At 38.2% G+C, this 20,424-nt stretch overlaps 1 protein-coding gene across 3 annotated transcripts in view; it reads right to left on the minus strand.

Annotated features, from left to right (window-relative positions):
* The window catches only part of LOC136874196 (alanyl-tRNA editing protein Aarsd1), a 142,002-nt gene that overhangs the window by 38,464 nt on the left and 83,114 nt on the right, over positions 1-20,424 (minus strand). For all 3 annotated transcript variants that reach the window (XM_067147808.2, XM_067147810.2, XM_067147809.2), the window contains exons 7-8: positions 7,445-7,575; positions 6,294-6,360 (exon numbers count right to left, since the gene is read on the minus strand). In XM_067147808.2, coding sequence (XP_067003909.2) covers positions 6,294-6,360; positions 7,445-7,575 — 198 coding nt within the window. The remainder of the gene's footprint in view (positions 1-6,293; positions 6,361-7,444; positions 7,576-20,424) is intronic.

Below are 20,424 nucleotides of genomic sequence, written 5' to 3' on the forward strand. Positions count from 1 at the left end.
TTGACTCCCGCTCAGAGGGTTGCACAAATATAAATCCATAGACTGGGCCATTTTGGACTATTTTCAGCCCTTCTCGCCCCCATTCTGATGGGGACTGAACTTAGACTTAAACGACATGCAGAGTGTCACTGTTCATCTCAGTGAGCCCGAAACCAATGGTTTCGACACCATTTTAGACTTTTTATATATGCCACCCCATCCTGACCACAACCCCCAAGGATGGCTTACCCCACAATGCTTTTTTTGAGACAATCATATGCGTAGCAGAATCTCTCCTTAGCCTAGTCTACATTTATGCACGTGCCTACTTCGAACACCAGGCCTGTATTCTACTGCAGAATCCTTGTGCTGACGTTGCCATGGTTACTGCTGGCCATTTCCGCATCCAATTCTTAGAGCGGGGAAGTGTAGTGTCAATATCTCCAAAACGGTTGTTTTAGGCCATTAAAACATCATTTCGGGACCCATAGGGTCTCGCCGAGTTTTGTTCTACGTGTCGTAAGGCTTAAAATGAGCTCTGTCTTGTCCTTGTACGACAAATTGAATATTTCGCCTATATTATCCTATGATAATGTGCCAAAGGGCCTTTATTTCTGCCACACCCCTCAAATGCCTTTGGGAGTTGGTGAAAACTTATATTTAACAATATAAAATATAGCCTATAGCACTGAAGGATAATGTATCTTTCTATTAGTGAAAGAATTTTTAGAATCAGTCCAGTAGTTTCTGAATTACACTCCAGATATACACAAACTCACAAAATCTGCACTCTCTATTATATTAGTATAGATGTGGCACTAGGAGAGGCCCAGAACTCAAGATTGAAGAAGTGTGTGTTGTGTCAGTTCAGGGATGCACTTAGGAAATAAGTGGAGCCCAATTGTAAGGCTGGTTGTGGCACCTTGTCTTTACTAGTTAGAATGTTGTGTAAATAATGTATGTTTGGTACCATATAAGCTATGTACAATGTAAATTTTTAAAGTGAAGAATATCGAGATATACTGTGTTGTTTGTGAAATAGGGAACGAGGATATACCCTGTATATTGTGATTGCTGTTAGAATATTTTGATAACATTTAATCCTTAGTAAATACTTCAATTTTGGAAGCCACATTACAGCACACTAGGCAAAAAAAGAACGATGCATTCATTATATTTCTCGACGTTCGCAAAGCTTTTGATAACATGGGACATGCGCACCTCCAGAGTACACTGGAGTCGGTCGGAGTGCCCGAAAAACTGACAAGACTGACAATTGCTCTACAAGAGGGAAATGTAACACAGATACAGACACGAAAACAGGGAACAAAACCCGTCAAAATTAATCGCAGTGTGCTTCAAGGCTCCCCTTTGTCACCGGCATTATTTAACATCGCTACCAATCATATCTGAAGATTCTTTAGCATGGAATTACGGTTACTCGATTGCAAACAAGGAGCCTAACCTCACTATAATGTGTTTCGCCGATGATACGGTAATATTTGGGAAAAACACTGAATCTGCTGCCGAATTAGCCAGGATCGCCATAGAATGGTTTAAGAAACTCGGCCTGGACATCAGCGCTTCAAAATCAGCTTGTCTTTCTATCAAGAAAGGTCGGCTAACGGAGGAGAATATCATCAATAATGACGACTGTGAAATTAAATCACAGTGCAACGGAAGTGCGATTCATTACTAAGGTGTGAATTTTATCAATGAACTTAAACTGGATCCACAAGCCGTACTCGACAAGACGCGAAACAAGATTGACACCCTTCTTAGCTCACCATTGCTGCAATCTGACCAGAAATTTTCAATTCTAAATAGTTCAATATCACCTACTCTTATTTACCCACTCCAAGTTACTCCCCTAAATAAGATACCTCAAACTTTTCTATCAGATGCGGATAAAATATTAAAGAGTGGAACTAAAGAATTATTACAACTACCAGCAGACGTTCCAGATCACATGGTATACACCGAAAGGAAGTATAAAGGCCTCGGCTTGTTTCGCGCCACTTGGGAAGCCAAACTACAGCTTATTAACATCTGTAATAAATTATCGCTTGCAAATAACGGCTACATTAATGCAACTAGGAACTTGGAACAAGAACGCACAATTTGTTTGCAAGATTTAGGCATAGAAATGAATGATCGAGTTATGTCCAAAAATAGCCATCTTCCCAATGTAAGAAAGGTTCGACAGATACTACGAGACAGAGAAGTTCAGTCATGGACGAAGTTGCCGCACAAAGGAAAGGGCGTTGGACTCTTCCGGGAATACACGCCAGGGAACAAATGGATAAAAGATCACAGAGGCTTCTCCTGTGCGGAATGGAGAGAGGCCATCAAGATGACAGCGAATGTGTGCGCCGTTCGCTCCGTGCCAGGAAGGTCCCAGGACAACTCTTGCCTATGTCCTGAGAGCCTGCCCTCACGGGGAGGTATTGAGAAATTCCCGCCATCATACAATATGACACATGATTGCGACCTCGCTGAGGGATCACGGTTTCACGGTGCACGAAGAGGTCTCTGGCCTAGCTACCAACGGGAGTAACAGGCGTATTGACATGATAGCCTTTCAATCAGCTAGCAAGCAAGGACTAATCTTAGATCCCACGATACGCTTCAAGTCGCATGTTGGCCAGGCCGAAGAGGTGGACGCCGAAAAGAAGTCAATTTACCAGCCAACTGTAAACTACTATAAAGATAAATATCACCTAGATAATATTTCCGTCCATGGACTCATGATCGGAGCTCGAGGCACAATCCTTCAATTTATTGTACAGCTATGGGATTCTCTCGGTCTCAGCCGGACATGACTTCACGATATCGCTATCGCCGCAATACGAGGTTCAGTGACCATACTCCGTAATCATCTATATAACATCTGAAGAACCGTATTGCAAATCTATTCCTGAGCCTTGTGGTGATTTTTCTACCTGGCCCACTAGCAAAGTCAACAGTAACTTAGAAGACAAAATACTGTGTAGTCGACATAATAAAAAAATAATAATAAACTTTTGGTAACTTTTATTGATGGAGTGAAAACCTGGCATGCTAGCAAGATTCATTTGCAGGGTTTCAATAGTGTCAGATAAGATAAAGCTCTAGTCAGCATGTGACCACCACCTTGAGAGAAAGGGTTCATTCATACTCTACCAAGTTTATTATTTATTCCTGTAATAGCATTACAGTGGCGCCCAATCACAATGTCACGTTTTGTTTTGTTCCAGTATGTTTAAGGGGGGGTGGAGAGTAATTTCATGAGCACCTTAGCAAACTTTTGTTCTTAAATTTCTCAGCTTAGTCCTGGTCAATGTCACCTTAAAGTTGCAAATGTCGCCCAACCATGTGGAAAGTATTTATGAGCCATTTGTGTGAGCCAGTAAGTTTCTTGGTTTCAGTGTCCTTCGGCATTTCAGTCTGGCTATATAGCTATTCACTTAAGTCTTTCAATACTTTCAATATTTACATTCTGGAGTTTTGTAGTATCAAACTTAGGACTGAAACTTTTTCATGATCATCTTAACCCTTAGCGGACGACTGTCGGGCATTTCCCGACATCCCAGTTTCCTGTTCTGGACGTATGTCGGGATATACCCGCCAGCTGTTTCTGCGATAAATATATACGCGTGTGAAGCAATTATGTGTGCTGCTGCTATCTATAGTTATTGTATAGAAACTTTAGGAATGTCACAGCCTTCTAGATGCATGAAAACTTTGTTTTACGAGTTTTACAGGTGAATAAAGAACGAGCTGTTGTTTACATTAGTCAGCTGTGAAAATGGCGGCGTGCAGATAGGATAGTGGTACTTCATCTGATATAGCTTGTTTCTTACATGCAACTGACAGCAGTGATTATGAATTATCAGTTATGGACAGTGAGTTTGATGTTTCTGAGAGCAATGATGACAATTCTAGAGAAATGGAAGTAGTTGAAAGCGATAATGAAAGCAATACAAATTGTAGTGAACCAGACAATGGTTGAAGAGTTTATCGCCCAGCTGATCCGAACTTTGTAAAGAAACCACACATTTTTATTAGTAGTTTCTCACCTCCCGCAGGTAAGAAACCATTTACTCCTGTTGGATTGTTTACACTATTTTTTACGGAAGAATTGGTACAACAAATTGTTGATGAGACTAACCGCTATGCAAGATAAAAAATACAAATGAATGCTTCGAAAAGTACCACATGGAGAAGAAATATAAGTAGAAAAGGGGCAAACTGTCTTTCAACTACTGTACATGTTTATTGCTTATAGTGTGTACCTAGAGTGATAAATTAATTCATAATGTTGTGAGTCAGACTTTGTATCTTCATTATATCTTCAATGTAAATATATGAAGCTTTTTTAAGAAAAAAAATACGACTAGTGCAGGAATACACAAGAAAAAAAATGTGTCCGCTAAGGGTTAATATATCGTCGTGCCTTGAAATACCGTTATGTGACAATGTTTTCGGAGAAGTACTGATGTGCAACACATGTATTGCTTAGAACAAAAATTCGTTGACATTGTTCATGCAATACTGAACCTCAGAAGAAAGAACCTCTCTGGTCAGGGTTCTTAACTTGTATATATCACATAGTGGTTGTTCTAGGCGTGACGATATACAAACAGGAAACCATCCAAAATCAGACAATTAAGTCACAGGACTTTATCTGTGCAATGGCTCCCTCCTCCTCCTCCTCTCTATTTAGGACCTATAGCCCACCAGGAAATCCTTTTCTGGGGCATTCTAGTGCTATGTGGTGTACTGTCTGGAACGCACCACAGTCACATAGATTTTTCCAAACAGAAATCCTACTTGTGCTTAAGATGGTTGCATATTCTTCACCTAGTACGGTATTGGTTTAGCTGTAATCATATCAGCCTTGGTTGATGGAAACTAGGCATTTCAGCAGAAGGACTGCTGAAGCTTTGCCTCTTGCCATTCTCATACCCATTCCACCTTTGGGCTGCTTCTTCATATGCTAGTCTTCTGGACATTAGCTGCTTCATAGCAAGGACTGAAGGTCTGCATGTAGACCACTCTTCCAGAAACACTGATTTCCTGTGGAGGTAGTGGTGGTGATGATGGTGGTGGTGGTGATAGGGGTGTACTGGTTTTCGGTTCAGGGGGCACAAAGTCCAATTCCCAGCTGGCCACATATTTTCATTATTTTGTTTATGAATGGTTAAATTCCTCCAGCTTGGAGACTAGCTGTTCATGTTTGTCTCAATACACATTTACAAACAACTTATCACACTGCCAACCATCACAGAAATACACAATAGTGATCCAGCCCTCAACACTGCATTCACATCAGGAGGGGCATCCGGCAGCAAATCATATAGATAAATACACTCTCTCTCTCTGCCAGAGGACGGTTGTCCAGTTGTACTCCCTCTTAAACCAATAACCATCATCACCATCACCACCACCACCACCACCACCACCCTCTCTGCCAACCCCAAGGAATTGAAAAAAGAAAAAGGCCAGGAAGAAGAAAAACTTATTGTGCCACCGACAGTCCCATGGCTACAATTAAGCGTGAATTACCATCATACAGAAAAACACATTACTGAACAGCTGATATAATTAAGTAAAGAACACTATATTTCTAAAACAGCACCGATGAATACAAATACTTGCTCAATATCAGGTTTAGTCATAAATCTATTGTTCATTCTAGCGTATAAATGAAAGCTAAAAAGCCTAACAGTTATTTTAAAAGGAAAACGACTTGGACATTCGTCGAGGAGCCTGGCAAGGATGGGTGTTGATCCATTTACGGTTCAACCTACACTCTGATGCTATTTTCAAGAAAATACTAGGAGATACAGAAGTGGGAGTAAGAGTCGGTGGAGAAATAATGATGCTGCTTGTTGTTTAAAGGGGTCTAACATGTAGAAATAATAAGCAAACTACGATGTCAGTTGATATGGTAATCCTCACTGAGAGTATTGAGAGCTTACAGCTATTTCTAGACAAGCTAAATGACACTGGAATAGAAATGGGCTTAAATATAAATGCTGACATTTATATCCTATGCATTAGGCAAGCAAGTTTGTGCTATCAGTGTTAAAATTTCATAGCTACATAAATGTATGTCTGCAATACTTGCCAGAGTGAGTGTGAAAACTATTACTTTCTTAGTAAATGACTTATTGTTTGTGATGTTTAGAAACTGATCACGATCATCATTTTGACTACATGTGACAAATATCTGACATGGGTTCCAAAATTACCTATTAATAAGGTAGCAAACCCCCCCCCCTACCTCTCTCTCTTCAGTATTATGAATGTAGATAACTAATGTTACAAACCTTGTTGGTTACTTTCAGGGACTTCTGTAATTTATCTACAAGCTCAGCATGTAAACTTGGACCATTCCTGAAACAATACAAATAAATAATAATTTAGTTTTTGACATAAGGAGGGAGTAACATAACTGTACTAGTGATAGTGTCTGTTAATGCAGCAATCCTGGTTTTAATTTCTTGTTTTATTTCATTCTTCAGAGTTGTCATGGATCCTAGATATCTGAAACAGTTAAGTTCTTTAAAATGCCTACCACAATTTACCAGTTGCCATGTTAAGAGGGAAAACATATTATAATTACAATTACTGGAATAAGTTATCATGAGGTGCAGAAGGATGACATAATTTGTGTTATTCACATATACTTGGGTTTAATGGAACGAAATGTCAGAGATACAACAGAATCTTGTTAAGACGGCCCCCTTTTAATTGGATCTCACGATAACATGGACTGATTTACAGGAACAAATAAAAAAGGAAAGCTTAAAAGCTTTGCACAATAATTACAGCGGGAGAGAGCTAAAATTTACAAATAACAATTTTAGAAAATAAAAAAGGCATTTTGTGCAAAATTACAAGCAAAGTAAGCCCAGCCTGAAGAATTTATGGATTTGTTTCAGAAAAGTGACGGCTGCTTAGATGCTGTTAATGATACTGAACACCCAGCAATTACAAATCACGCAGAAGCAAGGTTTCAGCTAGATAAAATAAAGGTCTATTTTGGGCAGCAAGCAGAGAGAATACTGGTCGGGTTTCTCAAGCTAAAAAAATATGTGATTATGCGCCTCACAAGCGATACTGCAAACTGAATCAGCAGAAGATTACAAGTTACTTTTCCAAGTAATAAACTCTATTGTGAATGTGTTTGTTATGTCTGATAATGTCATAAATATGTTTCAAATGTGATTTGTTCATTATAAAGAAAATTTTCTGAAAGTATGTATGATGATTTCTATTGATTTCTCCCATATTTTCCGACAAATCTGGATTTTTATTATCCCTAATTGGTTCCATTCTCAACTGCTCTAACTTAACAAGGTTCTACTGTACCACTGAGTTAAGTCTTCAAGCCTTCAATCTCTCTGTAGTGTTCTTCTGATTCCCTTCCTTCCATCACTTAGTAACACTGTAAACTGAACAGGGATGTTTCACTCACTTAAGTAAGGCAGTCATCTTCTGCTCTCTGTCCAAACAGTTGGCAAGATATTTGAGGACTCTCCCACCCACCAGGAAATGTAGGTTAGTCTTGTTTTTCTTTCCCTTCTCAAAGTGCAGCATTTTAATAGCCTATAACAAACACAAATTATTATTTAATATCCAGATACATCCTTCTCATTGCACAAGAGATACGAATGGTACATATCAAGTATATGCAAAGTACGTACAAGATCTGTTCAAAAAAATAATTTATTTTTAAAAATTGTTAAAGGTTTATCTACAATCTAGTTAACCCTAGAGTACATAACAGGCCCGGAGGGTGATTTATTAATCGTTTGTGTTAAAAGCATTCAGATCATCCACGTGAAGTTCCCAATATTCCTCACACAGTTAATGAAGGAAACAATAATGGCACCAATAAACCATTACTGCTGATGACTGAACAACAATCTCGCTTTATTGTAAGTTACCACACATTTACAAGAGCTGGGCCTTTGACGCCCCTTTTCAAATTAAAAGGGAAATTTATTTTTGAACCTCGTCAACAATAACTGGCATCATTTAGAATTTCAGCGACAACCTGCTCCAGCTTGAGAACAGTCCTGGAACTGTTGAAATATTGCATATTAGCTAATTAGCGTAAAAGTATGTATACTACTTAGCACTGTTCTGAATACCATAACATTTTGGTAGTTTTTCACTTCGCCTACGACATTCAAAGTAATTAATTATAAGCTATAAATTTCATTTTTGATCTGTACTGAAGTGCAATTATAAGAAATAAATTGACAAGAGGGTCCACCTTTTCAATACAATATATCAAGTAAGTGATATTTGTCCCGTTATGTAGACAAAAACACAACCACTACGATAATGGCAGTAAAATAAATGAAAACAAACTAGCTGGTACACAAATGAGCTAGTTCAAAAGGCAAACAGGAAGCGTAATCAGACACCCTCAAACATCACCAAAACAAACCAGAAAGAGACTTACCTGAACTGATGGAAGAGTGTCTCATCAAAACCCATGGAAAATAATAAAGGTACCTGGTATCAGATTGCCAACTATTTAAAAGAAGAACATCTCTTTTTGAAAAGGAAATAAATAGGATTTATTTAATAAATAAAATAAATTGAAATAGTAACAGGGAAAGCGTCAACGCAGGAAAATTAAAAAAAAGATACAGTCAAAATTAAGTTAAATTAGCATACCAAAGGAAAAGATAACGACAAATCGTGGTTGACCAATGCAAAGGAAAATGAACTAGTCATAACATAAATTAATGTCATGGAGGCCTCATCATACTAGAGGAAATAGGATAATTAAAATAATTATTTGTTTATAATAATTCTTTAAAATATTACTACTTTAACAACGGAGTTCTATCCATCAGGAAGGATTACCAGCAGTCCAGATAGAATTAACACAACGATGCTTCACACAGGTAGCAATTAAAACAGAATTTTAAAATTAAATAGCTCAAATGCGAGCACAAAATTTCATAATAGCAAGGGGAAATCATACAATAAAATAGAATCAAAACACAAGATAGTTAATCCCCGAGATAAGCAGAAAACATCATCATCCCCACCCCCTTTTTTTTTTTCATCAACAATCTCAATAATCACCCGTCGTCATAGCAACACACGAACGCCATGTACCAAGGGTTACCACGGAAACAGTAGCCCGAACAAGGAAGGAGAAAAGAATAAATTTTACACGAAAAGAACAAGAATGAATCAAGAAAATTAAAATAAAGACAGAGAAAATTTTAATAAAAATTACCATCCTCTTGGTTAGAACTCAAACGAGTCAGAACTTTACCTAGTGGGGTAACTTGGTAGCAAACATAATTAAAATAGTTCGGTATCTGTCCAATTTTTTTCTTTTATAATTTAGATCATCATTCAGCTTCACCCCAGATCAATATCACAATACTATCAGTGCAGAATCAATACCGTGAACATTTCTATTACAACGAACCCGAATGATAGTTAGAATACAATTTTTTTTTAAAAGTTAAGCCGAGAGGAGGAGACTGAAAGCAATTTAAAGTCCCACACACCACATAATCCAGTAAATTTTCAAGGTGGATCCATACTATAAGAAGTTCCATTTCATGAAGGGACGGAAGGAAATTCAGAATTGAGATTACGCCATAGCACCATTTTAATACTCACGTAGTTGATGATAAAGCCATAAGGAAAATTTAAAAAAAACATACAGTCTGGCGACACTCCCAAGATGAAGATTACATCAGAAACATATTGAGGGCAAGAGAAGAGCCCTCTCACAATTTTCTTCAGCCGCAGTCCATGATACACGCCGAAATCCTCTCGCACATGAGATACACGGAACACAGGTCCATCTCCAACTACTCGCAACACTATAATAGCCGCTCTCACACTGAGCAAGGATGAATGATGAAGAGCTTTCGCAGCAGAGAGCTCTAATTGGTTAGGGGGCGGAGCATCGCAGTACGAACACTCCGTGTAGAGGTCAGCACGTACAACGAGCTTTTCTTCCCGTAGCTTCAATGAAGATAATGCGCGCTATGCTCAGAGTACATGTGTATTAACTTAAACAGAAGTGGGAAAGAAAGGGAATGAAGATAGTTTGACACTAATTTCAGCGGCGATTAGCCCACAACCAAAACGTTTGGAGGAGGGGAAGACGAATAAATATGACACCTCGGTGTCATATTACATCAGTCTTTGGACTAGTTTCAGCCACTTAGTGGCCATCTTCAGCCAAATATTTCATATACTCAAAATAACAGTAATGTTTCTGTGCTTTATGATTTCGGTCACGATTTTCTACCTACATTACAGATCAGTATTGATAACAATAACTTTCCTTTATGAAAACTACTTGGGTTACTGTAAATTTTGTGATGTTGGGATATCTTCTACTATACACTTCTTTATTCATATTTAGATTTCTATGGCACTATGGCCAAGATACTATGTGAAGAGGAAATACAGCAGTTGCAAAATGATGATGATAATTTGCCAAGAGGAGACAGCAAAGACAATTTTGATGACTCTACTAATGATAAAGATTTTCACCCAGGCGACAGTGGATCAAGTGATTTTCGTGTATTATTACCTGACAGTGAGTCTAAAGATCCAATAAAAGCTGTTAGAAGAGGAAGAGGTCAACTTTTGGTACCTTACCTTACCTGAATCAAGACTTGATAAATCAGGGAGAGAATGGAAAGCCGAGCCTCCGGTGTCATCAAGGACTAAAGTTAAAAACTTTTTATTTTATAACCACCTATTCAATACAAAGATAATGCACTCAATTATTTATAAAATATTCATGAGGTACATTGGTTAATAGGACATGTTTCGTTTGTCTTTGCGAACATCATCAGCTATAAATAACAAAGCCTAAGGTCAGGGCCCTGAGTTTATTTAAATGGTTAAAAATGTCCTTATATTAAAAGAATGGTAAAATTGTGATAAAAGTAGTTGTATAGTATTAAAATTAGACTGTAACATAGTATAATGATTAGCATCAAGAATTTTTCATAAAGTACAATGAATATTGATAATCTGAAAAGTAAAAACAATCATAAGGGTTATTAAATTAGAAAAGATGTAATAGTAGACATTAAAAAGACTTCGATGTTTGAAGCGTGGATTAATTGTAGAGTTGTTGGGTACAAACTGGAAGTTTGAAATCTGAAAAGAAAGAAAAATGGAAGAGTGAAGTAATGTTTAAAACGAGAATAAAAAGGGGATGGAAATAGTAAAAGGGGAAAGCTTACCCATTAGACCGGTGAAAATATTTGCTAGCGGTAACAGCGTGAATAGGACAAGGCAGGCCACTTGTTATTGCCTCTAGTGAATTGTGTTGGGTTGAGACAGATAATACTGTAGGCACTAAAATATGTCCGTATGTGACGTGTGGATAATGTTGAAAGCATGAACTTTAAATTTTTAAATCTGAAAAGAAGAAAAAAGGGGGAATTGAGGCCATGTTAAGACGAAAATTAAAAGGGAGAGAAAGAGAAAATTGAAAAAGGAAGCTTACCTACTGTGATAGAAAGGGAGTGTCCGCTGACGTTAGCTGCGTGAGGCAAACTGGCAAGCGGCTTTGTTATTGCTTCTCGTGTTATATGTGTGTATACGTAGAGGCGGGGAGTGAGTCATGTGAGGAGGGGAAGTAGCTGATTCTTTAGACGCGCTAGATGTTCGTGGAGGGGGTGTCAGATGGGAGGGTGGTGGAGTAGAAACTGTTGTTACTGAGGAAATGCTCTTAGCGGTTGGATAATTAAAAATGTTCATAAAGTTGTTGTTATTTATATTAAAAAAAGAGAGTAATTCCGGGATTTTCTCAATTAATGGACTTTTGATTTCTGAAATTTTGTTTAAGTTTTGATTTCCATTGAAATGTTGGTCCAAGGATATGTAAATGTTCTCGAACTCTGTCATTAGTTTGCTTTTACTGACGTATTTTAGGATTTGAAGATCTTTTTCAATCGTCGTAAAACTGTGGCCGGTTTCTTCCATGTGAATACTCATGGCGGAATATTTTTTGTGTTTTGAGGCGTTGTAATGTTCAAGATACCTAGTCAAAAAACTGCGTCCGGTTTGTCCGATGTATGAAAAATCACAATGAGTACATTTAAGTCTATAGACACCAGAGTTCGAGAATTTAGTGTGATTACTGTTAACTATGTTAGAACTGAGAAAAATATTACGGTTCGTGTATCGGGTTTTATGGGCGATGTTGATGTCATATTTCTTTAGGGGGTTGGTGATTTGAAATAGGCCTGGGTTTGTGTAGGTGAAAGCGGCATATTTCGATTTTTTAGGTTTGTCCGGAATTAATGAGATTTATCACGTCATCAAGGACTCCCGCACAAAACGTCATAAAATTTACTGGCAGACCTGTCAGAGGGATAATGACTGTTTCTGAAGAAATTGGCCGTTAGCATTATTTTTTAACATATTGGACGTAGCCTGTCTCAGTACCTTCCTATTTTGAATCTCAGCACCCACACTTGGAACACATTTTTGAAAAGGAAGAGGAAGTTATATCTGAAAAACCTTGCTAAACAACTTATATTTCCAAACAGCATTGAAAGGTCCAAAACGAAAGATCTGAGAAAGGCTACAAAGGACTCTATGATTCTATGCGATTTACAGTTTGCTGAAGAAACATCCAATCAATGCGGCTGGCCCAAAAGTTAAAATGCGTAATAGATGCTACAAGTGTCCCCAAAATGTAGATTGAAAATCAAGAATGGTATGTGGACGAAGCCAGAAATCAGTTTGCAAAGAACATAGCTCATTGGTTTGTGACGAGTATATATGAGTGTGCCAGGGTATCACGTGTCTCATAAATCTGTTTTTAATTCGCTCAGTTTGATATCTTTTCATGCTCATTTCATTTATTTCCAGATGTGGTTGTTAAATTTCCATTTCTAAACTTCAATAAATGTAGTAAAATATTAATATTTCATTCTTATTGTTATTATTGACCTCAAATCATTATTTTTTCTATAACTCAAATGTGGGCCTCGCAGGCCTGGCTAATGTAAATCTGTACAAAAAATGACTTATGCACTCACAGGTTAACTTAAATCTCCTTTCAACTACCACATTTCTCTCTTCTACAAATACACTATTTACACTTCTGCAAGCAATCCTGATAGAATTTTTGAAAATCAAAACAAAAAACACACACACACCCACCCCCCTCCACAAAGAGTTCCTATTAAAAGAGCTTTCAAAATCAATAAATACAGCAACAGCTTTTTTGCTGCATCTTATGTGCTCTTCTAGGACCTGTCAAACTGAAAATATTTGATCAATGCAATCTCTGCTTGGCCCAAAGCCACACTGTTGTTCTCTTGTTGTCTCCTCATGCATTGGCTGCAGATGAGATGTCAATATCTGAGTCGTGATCTTGAGTGTAAGCTGATTTCTTAGTAATTTTTGCACCTTGTTTTATCCCCTTTCTTGAAGAGTGGAGCAATGTCTGCTTGTGTCCATTCTGATGGCACCTTACCTCCATATCAGATTATAGCAAATAGCTTGCGTAATACATCCACAACCGCAGTGCCTCTCACCTTGATGGACTCAAATGTAATATTATCTGGTCCTGCGGCCATGTTGTTCTTTAGTTGCTTCATACCTTGTTCTATTTCCATCTTAGCTGAGACATCTGTAATGATCAGATCTGGACATTGCTGGGGAGGTGGTTCACAATTGAGCAATAAGTCAAAATATTGTTCCCAACATTTAAGTTCCCCCTTTCCACTTTCAAATCGAATGCTGGTAATAACATGTTTGCGCTTGCCATTGTGCATTCTGAGAGTCATGAATAAAATTCTTCGACCACCAAAACCTGCAGCTTCCTCTGTACCAGCAGATATGTTGTCCCTGTAGGCTTAACTCTTCTGCTTCAGACTTGTTTGTATCCATTTGGTTAGTTGTTTTCCCAATGCTTCGTTGGTGTATTTGGCCTGGTTTTGCTTTTGTAGTAGGTCTATTGTGTTGCTGGAAATCCATTTGCAGTGGTGCTTTCTTTCAAGTTTTGGACAGATGGCTGCTACTGTGTCTTTCAAATTTCATTCCATAACTCATCCACTTCTGTAACATTTTGAAAAACTGTAGGGCAAATTGTTTAGACAATTTGATTTGGAAATCCATCTGATATTGCTGACATCAATAAGCGATTCTGATACAGAGGTTCAGTATGAAGTCATCTCGTGGCTTTCAATTTCATTTGAAACTTGCATTTGAGTAAACAAAGGCCTGGTCCAATTTAATTTTCTCTGACTACTTTCACATCCTGTATTGATGATCAAAATCATTGGCTAATAAGGAAGTAGTTGACCAGATATGCAGCATTATGGACACTTGAGTACCAGGTTATTTTGTGATTAGATTTATGTTTAAATCAACTATTGCACGCAAGCATCATTCAGATGACCATAACCAAATTTTCCCATCACATCCTCCTATTCCAAAATCTTTCCCAATTTGAGAGTTAAAATCATCTGCCAAAAACAGCATGCCACATTTTGGCAAGTTGTTGACCACATCTTGCAGGTGGTGTAGATCTTTTTTCCTGCTGGCTGCTATACCTCTGCAGGCGAGTAGGTCACCAGAATGGTGACTGGTACAGTTCCTAATGCCTAATGAGTTTACTATCAGAATCAACTTTTTAAATGCTTATATCATGCTTCCCCTAAAAACTGACTCACACCGAGTACAGCAAAACTTACAGGAGACCTAAATCTAAAATTATTCCTGCAAGCTCTGAAATCAGAATGTACAAGAATGTGAGACTAAGTCAGCTGAAGAGAAGAGATGAATGCTAACCTGGCTAGTTGGGGAATAATAATGTCATGCCCTGCATGTTAGAAGTTCAAGATTTAAGCTACCAAGCATCAAATAGATAAAAGCTATGTAACTGTTGATTTCAGTCTCACACCAAAGATCTTCTGTTGAACTGTTTAACACCGGGCGAGTTGGCCGTGCGCGTAGAGGCGCGCAGCTGTGAGCTTGCATCCGGGAGATAGTAGGTTCGAATCCCACTATCGGCAGCCCTGAAAATGGTTTTCCGTGGTTTTCCATTTTCACACCAGGCAAATGCTGGGGCTGTACCTTAATTAAGGCCACGGCCGCTTCCAACTCCTAGGCCTTTCCTATCCCATCGTCGCCATAAGACCTATGTGTGTCGGCGCGACGTAAAGCCCGTAGCAAAAAAAAAAAGAGAAAGAAAAACTGTTTAATTTGTACAGCAGGCTACAGAAGATGGTAATGAAAAGAAGCTATTTATCAACTACGTAATCCTCACCCAAGTTAGAGACAGAATATGGAAGTTGGGGTTTCGTCTTTGGTACGCGTGGGACATCCTTCTAGCTGCAAAATACTGGTTTGTGTGACACCAGCAGTACAAGGATATTCTAAGGGAAATTTTGAAGAATTATGTGGATAACTTTCATAATCATATGTATAAACAATATATAAAATAATGTATTTGGTTAGGAACTGTTTCTCTCTTATGCTACACTACGTCTTGTATTTTTACCTGGGTCACAATGGTCACTTTATATGTAAGGCAGGTGCCATTCTTTTTTGAGAAAATAAAAATAAATCTTAAAGATATACTGTATAATGTGTTCTTTTGGTGTACAAGTCAACTTCTTATGCTTATATTCTCAAAATATAGCTACTGTCCTATGCTTCTAGTCTTTTACCATCTGTATTCATCCATAGGCATTGTTCTACTTGAAAAAATGTAACTTTCTAAAATAAATATACATTCTATTAGTTACCGTATTAAAATCTTTGTATAGGCTACAATTATAAGACCTTGGTCACACTAATTTCTGTGAAAACAGCACATTCATAGAACCTTCCATTCCAGAAATATTTGGGGTGCAAGTTTTAGATGATTCACGCTGTATGCATACAATACAACACCTGAATTCCACATATACTACAAAAATACACCACTATAATACAGGTCCGACTCACTGGCTGAATGGTCAGCTTTGTGGCTTTCAGTTCAGAGGGACCCGGGTTCGATTCCCAGCCGGGTCGGGGATTTTAATTCTTTGATTAATTCTTCTGGCCCGGGGACTGGGTGTTTGTGTTTGTCCCAACACTTTCCTCTTCATATTCAGACAACACACTACACTACCAACCACTACAGAAACACGCAATAGTGATTACATCCTTCCATATAGGGTTGGCGTAAGAAGGGCATCCGGCCGTAAAAGAGGGCCAAATCCGCATGTGCGACACTGTTCGCACCCGCAACCCTACAGGTGTGGAAAAAGCGGTAGAAAAAGAAGACACCAGTATACTACAGAAAGTAATAAGACTACCAAAGAAAATGCATAATGATAAAACTCATTGCCAGATCGTCTAATAAGATCAGGGCTTTGTGGGATGCAATAAAGAGGAAAACAGTTAATAATATCACACCGGCATGTGATAATGAAGTGATTTAGAACCCTGAAGAAATTGGAAATACTTTCAACAACTAGTTTTTTGGAGATTGATGAAAAATGACTGGGGAAATACCAACTAGCTACACAAACATTTAATACATGCAGTGAATCTTTGTTTTTAAATCACGTGACATTGGATGAGGTGAGAATACCTACAAAGGAACTGAAAAGAAATTTTTTTCCCTCACATATAGGTCTTATGGCGACGATGGTATAGGAAAGGACTAGAAGTTGGAAGGAAACAGCTGTGGCCTTAATTAAGGTACAGCCCCAGCATTTGCCTGGTGTGAAAACGGGAAACCACGGAAAACCATCTTCAGGGCTGCCGACAGTGGGATTCGAACCCACTGCCTCCCGGATGCAAGCTCACAGCCGCATGACCAACTCGCCCGGACTTGAAGAATTAAAGCTTTTGTAAGTCATTCCAGTACACAAAAAAGGGCCAAAAGATGAATTACGATATTATAGAATACAGTAGAACCTCGATTATACGTTCCAGGAAACTACGTTTTCCTGTATTATTAATTCAAATTACGTGGTCCCACGAGCATCGTAATTAAATCACATTGTAAAAATCCTGCATTATCCATTCCTGGAAGAAATGATTTCCTGGATCAACCGTCCAGAAATTTCAGTCCCACCATCACTAAATCCTTGATCATGTGTTTTTCAAGAAACTGTATCTCACGAAAGGACAGCTCCGGCATACTTGCGGATCTTGGTGTTAACGTCCTGTCATTGCGGTAATTAGAGGAAGTACTGTACTGGAAAAGTGATCGGCGGTGAACTTGCCTAAGAGACAATCTTAGCATCGCATTCGGGTGGTAATGTTTAGAGAATTCTCAGAAATCATAAAGCAGGGAGTGTCCACTACAATTGGAAGGAAACAGAACGCATTTAGACAGCTCTACCAGAAGACAGACCGAGTCTAGTAAAATGTTCGTACTAGCAAAACGTCAACATTATGTCCCGGGTTAGATGTTTATTTTTTCGAGTGTATCACTGAACAGGTTTTTGGCATTTCCCTCAAGGCACTGTAGTCACTAGGCTTTCAGGCAGGAATCGAAACTCCTTCTTAAGTAACATAAATTTAGTGAAATGAAATGTCGTATGGCTTTTAGTGTCGGGAAATCCCAGGATGGGTTCGGCTCGCCACGTGCAGGTCTTTCTATTTGACACCCGTAGGTGACCTGCGCGTCGTGATGAGGATGAAATGATGATGAAGACAGCACATACACCCAGCCCCCGTGCCATTGGAATTAACCAATTAAGGTTAAAATCCCCGACCCGGCCAGGAATCGAACACGGGACCCTCTGAACCGAAGGCCAGTACGCTGACCGTTCAGCCAACGAGTCGGACATAAATTTAGTATTTTAATATTATCGTATACTATTATGTTATCGAGACCAGAACAGATGTTGCACTTTACATACACAAAGACATGGGAGGTTTTGGGATAGCCTATTACTGTTTTGGTCCTAATATAAGACTGGGAATTTCACGTTTTTGTGTTAAAATGTTATAAAAACCGCAGTCGTTTTATTTGCACACGTTACATTTAAAAAGTTTGTATCACTTCGCATTCGTTCCGACCTGTACAGCGAGTGCACTTTCCAGCTGAGCTCAAGGTCATAAACAACCGTAATTTCTTAAGTTTGATGATATGTTTTCTCTTTCCAATTTGATTCTGATAAGTGACGGGCAGAATTGAATATAATGCATAGGAGAACTTGAGAATCGATACTTACATTCAAAACCATGTTCTCGAGTTCAAAATAACCTTTAAAAGACAATGCAGGCCTAATTTTCATGGTACAAGAATTCCATAAACTGACTACAAACAGCATACCGGTGACGAAATTACAATGAAAGATTAAGAAAAGGGATTTCGCCATCATGTTGGGTGCTTTTATATCTAATGTGCTTTATTTTATTAGATTAGAAAATTAAAAACTACTTGTGGTCAACTGTTGTTTGGCTTGGCATTACAGGTATTAGATTTTTTGAAGAGTTTGGCTGATCAAAATTGCTGGACTGAAAGAAGATTTCAGTGGAAACTAACAAAGTTTCCCCGGTAAAACTGAATGTAAAGTTTGGAGATTTTTAAGTCGCGTAGCGGTAATTAATATTTTGAAACCGCCCCCACCGCCTAACTTGCCTGCCTCTCACTCAGAGGGTCCGGGTTCGATTCCCGGCCAAATCAGGCATTTTTTACCTGGATATAAGGGCTGGTTCCAGGTTCACTCATTCTACAATTACCTCTAATTGAGAAGCTATCGAATGGTGAGATGGCGACCCCGGTCTAGAGAGCAAGGAATAATGGCCGAGAGAATTCGTCCCACTGACCCTGTGTCACATCGTAATATCCAGGCCTTCGGAAAGAGCAGCGGTCGCTCGGTAGGCAGAAGGCCCATTGGGGCTGTAGTTTGCTTTGGTATAAGGGTGTTTGAAAGATTATAATTATAATATTTCATTTTTGTGATGTTTAGCCAAATTTTTTATGGATCATTCATTCCCAGATTTTCAGTTTGCCCATGTTGTACGTTTTTTTCTGTGGTCCCTCCAAAAACGGAGAATCGAAGTTCCACTGTATTTAGAAATTGGAGGTATAATTTTCACTGTACCTGTGGATACACGATGTAAAATGCCCTCATGTTCGAAAAAAATCATATCTAGTGTTTCCATATTCCTGCTGGATAGTTTTTATTCGTATATTCAATAGAACGTTTTCGTGCTTAACACATTATTTTTTCCTTGTTCGTTGCAGAAACGTCTTAATGAAGTTTTACTGTATGCCACCAGATGTTTTGAGTCCCTTCAGGATTCAAAAGAAAGCAATTAGAATTATGATGAATGTTAAAACTAGATATCCTTGCAGACCTCTATTCAAGACTTTAAACATCCTCCCATTACGCTGTATTTCTATTTTTGAAAGTATTCTGTTTAAACATAATTTAATAGATAAAGAGAGTTCCCTAAAAATGAATAGTTGTATTCAAGACCATAACACAAGGTACAAAAAAACAATCGTATCTTACACACAAATGCAAGCATGTATCAAAAATTGAACATTTCACATACGGATCAAATTATACAATAAAATACCACAGGACAGAAAATATCCCCCCCCCCCCCACAACAAAAACTCTTGAAAGATTATTCAAGACATATCTCACATATCATTGTTTTTATTCTATGGAGGAATATCTAAATAGGTCATCAATTTTCAAATCAAATCAAAATCTCTTTATTTGCAAATGAGGTGTCTACCTCGGTGGCAAATGGTACACTAAAATACATTATAGTCAAGCACTAAATATTAAATTAACAAGAGAAGAAAATTTTCTTATAATACAATATTATACAATTTACGCTAACAATGTTTTCTATTAAACACACAGCTCATCCTTAATAAATTTATATTGTTTACAAAATTCTACTTATAATATCTCCTGTACTACTTACAAATATAGTCAACTGATATACAGTATGTGGAATTACTTCAAATGATACTATAAAACTGGTATAAGATTAATATTTACATTGCATTTATTTATTTACTTTTTTTTTTTTTTTTTACCCGTTCTGGATCCTAAGCAGCATAACGACCTGCTGCGTCTTAACCAGAACCCCTTTTGCCACCACTTTTCAGAGTTCCTGAAGGGCCTTCACAGCTACCGTAGCGGTCCCAGGGCCCTCGAAGTCCCCACTGTACTTCACCCCTACAGGCAGTCCCCTACTTTGGCTGTCCAAACTCCGTAGACCAGGGGATGGAATTAATTTATTCACACACATTTTTTTATTTAAATAACCTGCACTGGTCGAATGCCCTCTAACACTTCATTTATTTTCTCTGTTGCTGTTTATTCTCTTCTTGAATATCTGTACAGATTTTGGAAAAGGATCAAACACTACCCCTGGTAAACTGTTCCACTCCTTCACACCCTTCCCAATGAATGAAAATTTACCCCAATCGCTTCTGCTAAAATTCCTTCT

Source organism: Anabrus simplex, chromosome 5, assembly GCF_040414725.1.
Source record: "Anabrus simplex isolate iqAnaSimp1 chromosome 5, ASM4041472v1, whole genome shotgun sequence".
In the NCBI taxonomy this organism is placed as follows: domain Eukaryota; kingdom Metazoa; phylum Arthropoda; class Insecta; order Orthoptera; family Tettigoniidae; genus Anabrus; species Anabrus simplex.